The 7643-nt window shown below is 55.6% G+C and overlaps 1 protein-coding gene across 1 annotated transcript; it reads left to right on the top strand.

Moving 5' to 3' along the window:
• Positions 1-2173: 2173 nt before the first annotated feature.
• On the top strand, positions 2174-6748 carry NGA_0502700 (p-type had subfamily ic; the record flags this gene model as incomplete). The annotated part of the gene is made up of 2 exons (XM_005854043.1): positions 2174-5296; positions 5534-6748. Coding segments are annotated over 2 exons (4008 nt in total), but the record flags the coding sequence as incomplete, so codon positions are not given.
• Between the last annotated feature and the right edge of the window lie 895 nt (positions 6749-7643).

Raw genomic sequence — 7643 nt, 5'->3', positions numbered from 1 at the left:
GGGAGGAAGGGAGGGAGGGTGAATGGGGTGGCAATGTCGGCACTACATGAGCGTGGCGCGGACCCGAAGGCCTTATGCTCACTGCCCAGCTTCTGTCATCCCTCCTCATCCATTCTCTCGCTCGATGATTCAGGCTCATCCTCCCTGTTCTTTCCCCCCCCCTTCCCCATCCTTTCTCTCATTCCATGATTTGGGCATACCCTCCCTATTCCTCCACCCTCCCTCCCTCCTCCCCTTCCTCACCAGGCACTCCCCTCCGTCCCGACGAATTGAAAATAGGAGCTCACGTTCGATACCACGGCTATGACAAAAATGAGGCTGGTGGCCACCCAAAATGGCCCATAGGCGTCAGGATTAGGCCCGAGGAGCTGTGTATCACGGGATCAGGGAGGGAGGGAGGGTGGGATGGCGCTACCACCCTGACACTCCTACAAAGGGGACGAGGATGCCCGCGACCAAACGAGAAAAAGGGGGAGAGGGTATGGAAAGCAAGACGGGCAACATCAAGTACGCACCTGGATGAACGTCGATTCTTTCTTGAAAGGGAAGAGGGCGTACTTGATGCGATCCACGACATGCTGAGTGTCCACATCGAAGTAAGGTTGGTAATACCGGATCGACAGGCAGCTACAGAGGCCTCCTACGACCGGTGCCAGGGTAAAAAGACCATGACCAGAAAGAGGTACAGAGGATGTGGGGGCATTTAGAAGGGGATAGGCGCGCAGGGGCGGTAGATTCGGAAGAGGGGTAATCAAAAAAACAGGCACGCTAGCCACCAACGCAGACTTTGTTTTTGATCTCCTCGTTGTGAGGTCGTACATGACTACAGTGTAAGGATAATGTCCATGAAGGCCGTACATTGCCACCCTCTCGCGGCATTTTCCTCCACATGGTGTTATAAGACCACTCCTACTTACCTGCGGGAACATCCTCCCCTGCGCCAGTTGCGTCAGACCTCATTTGCCCTCCACCGGTCTCGGCATCTCGAAGCAATGCCGCGGAAGCACTTTCTGTGTAAGATGGCGCCATGAAGTCGCCTGCCCCGAGGAAATTGGGAACATGAGACACGTTTACGGTGATGAAACTGTATTAGGACCTTTTTATATGCCAACGGTCTTAAAGCACCCACCTTCTCCGCTATTTGTGGAGGCCATGGTCTTGGTCGTGCCACGAACCGGAATGGACGTCCTAGGCAATGTGCTGGCATGTGCGACGACAGAAATGTCAGTATTACTTGGTGTGGACAGAGCTTACCAGAGAGAACATGAGTCTCCGATGAAGAAGGCACCGGCAACGGTTTAACTGCCTCTTCGCTTATTGCCATCCTCAAATGGCACCAGGGCCACGAAGAACTTCAGGCTACGTTACTACAGTATTAAAACATATCATGCACGCCCTCCTATGCCTTAGACAGGCTATTACTGGTCCCTGTCTGTGTGCACGCCCCCTCCCGTCTGTCTCTCAGATGCGTTCAGCTGCAGCTGTGTTCTCGGTCCACAAATACCGGGGACTGCGCCTGCACTCTGCCTCCCACGAGCCTCCCTGTTTTTTACTTTTCAGCCAACGGTGAAGTGGAGCATAAATGCCACGGAACATGACGAAATATGTCTTTTCTTGTCGTGACAATTTGAAAAAGGCGTCAGGTCGTTTCTGTCTCATCGTATGGAGTCTACAACAGGAGCCTGGTGGTCCTTAGCTAGAAATAAAGTCAATCCGGGAAACCCCGGTTTTAAAAATCCAAACATGCTATCGCACGACATAATTTGAAGAGTTTCCGCCAATCTTTCGTTTTTCATTCATGACTTCCCGACTTTCAGCTCCAAAACGGAGGTTGACGGCCTCCCTCCCATTCGGTCCACAAGTAGCCAACGCCCTTGACCGTTTCATCCGGAAGTTTGATTTTTTGGATGAAACCCCGAAATTTTGGGTAACGGCTCATTTGGACATACGCCATGGCTATGTGGTCCTGTTGTCTATGGGAGCCGCTTCCAGCCTCTCTCTCCCCATGGCGGTTTGGACCCTCTCGCATTGTCTCTGTCGATATCTGTCGTGATGTTGCAGATGTTTTGCTTCAAGTGATATTTGAAGTCATGTGAAGCATGGCAAGTGCATCCACTTCGACATAGCTTTCGATCTTCCCGTTAGCAGAACACGCAAAAGGAGCTAAATTTGCCAACTAAACAATTTACAAGCGCGCCTGAAATCAACACAGGGCAATAAACCAATACCAAACTGTAGGCCAGGAACATTGTCAGACGCATTCGCCAACTCCCTTGATTGCGACGCGAAGCCGCCTTGCATGTCGCAAGACCATGAACGACGCCGTAAAGGAGACACCAAAAAGGCCGGGGACACCTTCCCACGCAACGAAGCAACGCAAATTCTGACGCTAGATACTGTTAATATTTCTCGCAGCCGAGGAGCCCAATTTCATAAAAAGCATGCATCGTTCGGATTCTTGGACGGCATTCATTCTATCGAGCAACACATCAGCTTGTTGCTCGAAGACTTGCTCATGTACGGATCCCAAACTACAATCTCCGCTTCAGAGGAACTGATCCTCCGTGAAGCATTTTTTGGACTGCACTACGTGTGGCGCATGCGTATTCGGGGCTTGCCTGATGCCGCGTTCAGCAAGGAACTCATGGAGCGGGTGCGGCAGGTCCTGCTCCTCTTCACGGGACGCGTCAAAATGCGAGGACACGTCCCGTTTCTGGCAAAGCCTATGCCCACCCGCGAAGCAGTCTTTGCCTTCATCATTTTCTGTGGCATGCTCCAGGACGTGGGTAGCTTCCGCGAAGTTGTGAATACCAAGATGTCGGTAGCAGATATCAGGCGGGCCTTAACTGTGCATTTATGGCTGTCGGTAAAGGAGGTGGAGGAGGACGACGATGTCCCTGCTGATGTCAGCCACGTGGTGGGCTGGTCCTCCATGAAGATTTCCGTGGAGGAACTCCGGCGTCTGGCGGTGACGACGGTGATATTCTTGGTGGGGATTTTGGATTCGTGCGGTGACTGGGTAGAGCTAGTAGAACCAGGCGCTCGCAAAGTTTTTGCCAAGTACTGCGAGGCTGCCGGGGGCTTCAATGCGCCCGACGCAAACACCCAGACGCTCAAGCCCCTCTTGGCTCCCAAAGGCGAGTACTGGGACACAGGGGTGGAGAAGGTGTTGTGCATGTTTCGCACCCGTCTAACCGAGGGGCTGGCGGCGACGGACGTGTCGGCCCGACGGGAAGTGTACGGCGACAATCGGACGCCGCCCATGGCCCGTGCCTCCCTTCTGGGTATCCTTTTCCGGCAGCTCGCCGACTTGATCGTCGTCATTTTGTTGGGAGCGTGCGTTGTCAGTGCAGGCCTGGGGGACTTCAAAACGGCCATCGTCCTCGGGGTGGTGGTCACGCTGAACACGACCATTGGATTCTACCAGGAATGGAACGCGGAGCGAGCGATTTCTGCCCTGGCTTCCCTCTCGGTCCCGCAATGCCAGGTGGTGCGGGCGGGCATGACTTGTGTGGTGGACGCCGGGGAGCTGGTTCCGGGGGATATTGTGGTGCTGGAGGAAGGGAACGCTGTGCCGGCCGACCTCCGCCTGTGCGAAGTCTCACAACTCGCTGTGATTGAGACCCTCTTGACAGGAGAGTCCGTCCCCGTAGAAAAATCCACGGATGCCATCCAGGGCCACCGCCGTGTCTCATTGGGAGACCGCCGGAACATGGTTTTTCAGAGCACCGTGGTCAGCCGAGGGCGCGGTATCGGCGTGGTGGTAAACACGGGCAGCACCACCGAGATCGGCCGCATCAGCGTCGCCATTGCCGGCACCCGGGTAGGAAAAACCCCGCTGCAACAGAAAATGGCCGCGCTGGGCAAGCACTTGGTGGTGGTGGCCGTCCTGGCCTGCGCCCTGGTGGTGGTGGCGGGCATCGCTTGGGATCCGCACGACATGAACATCATCAAAGTCGGCGTCTCCCTCGCCCTTTCCGTCATCCCGGAGGGGCTGGTGGCCATCGTCACGTTGACCATGGCGTTAGGCATGCAACGGATGGCGAAAGGGAACGCCTTGGTCCGTCAACTCCCCGCCGTGGAGACCTTGGGCTCCGTCACGACGATTTGCTCGGACAAGACGGGTACTATTACGGAGGGGGTCATGCGCGCCCGGCTGTTGTGGGCACCTGCCGGTGGGCTCTTGGTGCCAGTCCCCAGGCTAGGGCGGGAGAAGGACGCGACTCGATTCGGGTTGGCGGGCGTGGAGGCCCCCGCCACCCACATGGTACCGCACGCGTTGCAAACCGCCGTGGGGGGGGGGGGCAAGGGGAAGCAGGACCGGGGAGAAAGGGCAGAGACGGTGTCGGCGCGGGACTGGGCGGCCGGGTGGCAGCTGGCGGTGATGGAGCTCTGCAACAACTCAACACTGAGCCCGGAACCAGGAGCAGACGGAGCCAGGACCGGCATTGGAGATCAGACGGAGGTGGCCATGAAGGTCTTGATGGCCGACGTGGGTTTAGCCTGGCCAACGGCGTGCTTGCACCGGCAGGAAGAAATCGCCTTCGACTCGGACCGGAAATGCATGTCCGTAGTCTGTTCTATCCTCCCCACGGCCCCCACCGACCGTCCCCCCCTCTTGCGGCATTTGTCGGATACGTCCCGGGTCGTTCTCTCCAAAGGGGCCCCGGAAGTCTTGCTCGGCCTCTGCGCCACTTGGATGGACCAGGAAGGCCAAACCCATCCGATGACTGATGCCAAGCTCCAAGAGACGGACGCCTGGTGTGACGCCTTTTCCACCCAAGGCCTGCGGACCCTGGCCTTGGCGGTGCGATTCCTCCCGGGCAACGCCGGCAATCCCGAGGCGGGCGGGGACGAGAACGGCGTGGAGACCTCCTTGGTCTTTGTGGGCATGGTGGGGTTGGCAGATCCCCCACGAAGGGGTATAGCTGCCTCCATTGCCGCCTGCCACGCCGCGGGTATCCGTGTGGTGATGATCACGGGCGACCACGTCCGGACCGCCTCCTCCATTGCCCGTTCCGTGGGGATTCTAGAGGCTGGGATGGACTCGAATGCGCTGGTGTTGAACGGTTCCGCCCTCGCCTCCATGACGGTGGAGCAACTCGCCACGTTGGACCCGTTTCCCGTCGTCTTCTCCCGAGTCACGCCCGACAACAAGCTGAACATCGTCAAGGCCCTGCAGCTTCGCAAAGACGTGGTCGCTATGACGGGGGATGGGGTCAACGACGCACCTGCCATCCGACAGGCCAACGTCGGGGTGGCCATGGGCCGTTCCGGGACGGACATTACCCGTCAGGTGTGTAGACGCGGCATGAACGAGGGAGGAATCGGGGGGAAAGGCAGGGCTTGCAAGGAATGGAGGCGTTCGAATGCGCCGCGGGAATGTGCATATCTCTGCAAAGCGGATACGAAGTACACCGGGACCCCTCCTTCGTACTGCCCACACACCCTCTCTCCTTCGTAGTCTCCTCTCCCTCGCGCGATCGATACGACCCACGGCCCATTCCAAACTTCTATTTATCTACTCTCACAGGCGGCGGATATCATCCTGGCCGACGACAATTTTTCCACCATCGTCGTCGCCGTGGCGGAAGGCCGAAAAATTTACGACAACATCCTCAAGTTCATCGTCTACCTCCTCTCCTGCAATTTCTCCGAGGTAGTGATGATGTTGGTGGCGGTTTCCTCCGGATACCCTGAACCGTTGAACGCGCTTCAAATCCTGTACGCCAACATCGTTGTCGACATTCCCCCATCGTTAGCCCTGGGGGCGGAAGACATCGAGCCCGATGCCATGCGCCGCATGCCCCGCAACCCCGAAAAAGCGATAGTGGGAAAGCGGTACACCCTCGCTTTGATCGCTCAGGCACTCTCGATTGGCCTCCTCTCCTTTGGTAGCTACGCATTTTGCCTGGACGTGGAAAAGCTTTCGGTGGAGCAAGCGCGGTCGGAGGCCTTTGCCGTCATTTTCATCACCCAATGCGCCCATTCCTTCATGTCACGCTCCATTCGCAATTCTTTGCTTACTTCAGGCCCGGGAGAAATGTTCTTAGGAAATGTCTGGCTGCTGGGCGGCAGCGCCCTCTCAGTTGCTGCTGTGGTTGCGGGCATCTATGTTCCAGGCTTCAACGCCGTCTTCGGTCTCGTCCCCATCAATGGCCGCGCATGGATCAAGGTCTTGATTGCCATTGTCTTGCATTTGTGCATCGTGGAGGTTGGCAAATGGATGATTCGTCGGGTGAAACCCGCATCGAGTCAAGAACCTTCGGCGTTTCTTTCCCCTCCGCTTGGCGGCCCCTGGTCTTGCGATGGGGAATCGATCCTGCCGTCCGCATCTGCCCAGCCTGCCATGCCAAATGATAAACATAGAAAGTCTGGTGCATTGACGGGTGCAGGAGAAACCAGCGATATAATTTGAGGTTACTGTGTGTGTGCACGCAATTAGAATTCACCGCAGACTCGGAGCCCTGAAGAGAGCTTGAGAGAGCAATATCGGAAACAGCACGGATTGTGCGCCCTGCACTCGAAGTGACAACACAAATGAAGTCCATCCTTACTTTTTTGTTTTGAGATGATGGTCGAACGGAAGGAGTGGATGCCATTATATGTGATAGGAAGTATATTTCTGCCTCTCGAATGACTGACTCGACCGAGTGAGAGCGACCATATGAAAATCCGGGCGCAAAGGAGTGCCGGACGAAACGAAACGAAAGGAGTAGAAAACGTAAGGCAGCATTTTGAAGGGACGGTCATAGCCGCAATGTATTTCGATTATACTTCGTTCGGCATAAAAGCTCTCGCTCCTAACCTCCCCTGAGTGCCGAGCTGCGCTTTTGAAAATGCGCACTTCAGGTTCTCTCGCTTATCCTTCCAAACAGATTTGTTTATAATGTAATAACTACTCTCTCGCGTCTTGGAATGAGCATACGCGGATCGCGGGGGGTAAGGCGTATTTATTATTTTTTGGGCGCAAAGTTTAACCTCCTGGCTAGGCGACCGCGTGTTGAGTCTTGTTCTGATAATTCTTTTAATTCCTGTTTTCATTTCATTCGTCACACAACCGCTTTATGCATACGAAGAACAGATATGTTTTCTAAAATGCGGCATTGCTGTTCTGTCCGCGCCGTCCGCCTTTCCTGCCAGCGTGACCTTCCAAAGAGTCATGGAGTATCACTCCTCCTATGCACATCGCCGCCCCTCAAGTCATCGTCCTTGGGGGTATTGTATAACCTTTTCCGATTCTCTTCGTCTAATGCTGGCCAATTTGATATCCGGGAGATGGCTGAATTACAAGACAAAGTGTTGAGGTGCCTGGATGCGACTGTTTTTGATCCGTGTATGCCAAATCGCTCCATTGTGGACTTAGGCCTGGTCAAGGTAAATATCGGCTGAAGACTGCGGAAAGAAACTCAAAAGTGGCTAGGAAAGGGGTCATCTGATTTCGCATGTTTCTCGTGATATTGTAACGGCGTCGCGCAAGTCGCCGAGCGTGAGTCTGACGCGAGTATGAATGTATTGCCCACCGGGCTTCAATCCCTCCCCTTTCAAACATTATTTCCATCACGTTTGACACAGAGCGTCCGCGTTGATCCGGCGAAAGGGAAGATCGCCCTGTCGCTAGTCTACCCTACGGCAGGGCACCC

The sequence above is a fragment of the Nannochloropsis gaditana genome (assembly GCF_000240725.1).
Source record: "Nannochloropsis gaditana CCMP526 unplaced genomic scaffold scaffold642, whole genome shotgun sequence".
Lineage (NCBI taxonomy): Eukaryota > Eustigmatophyceae > Eustigmatales > Monodopsidaceae > Microchloropsis > Microchloropsis gaditana.
This window is presented reverse-complemented; position numbering and strand designations above follow the sequence as displayed.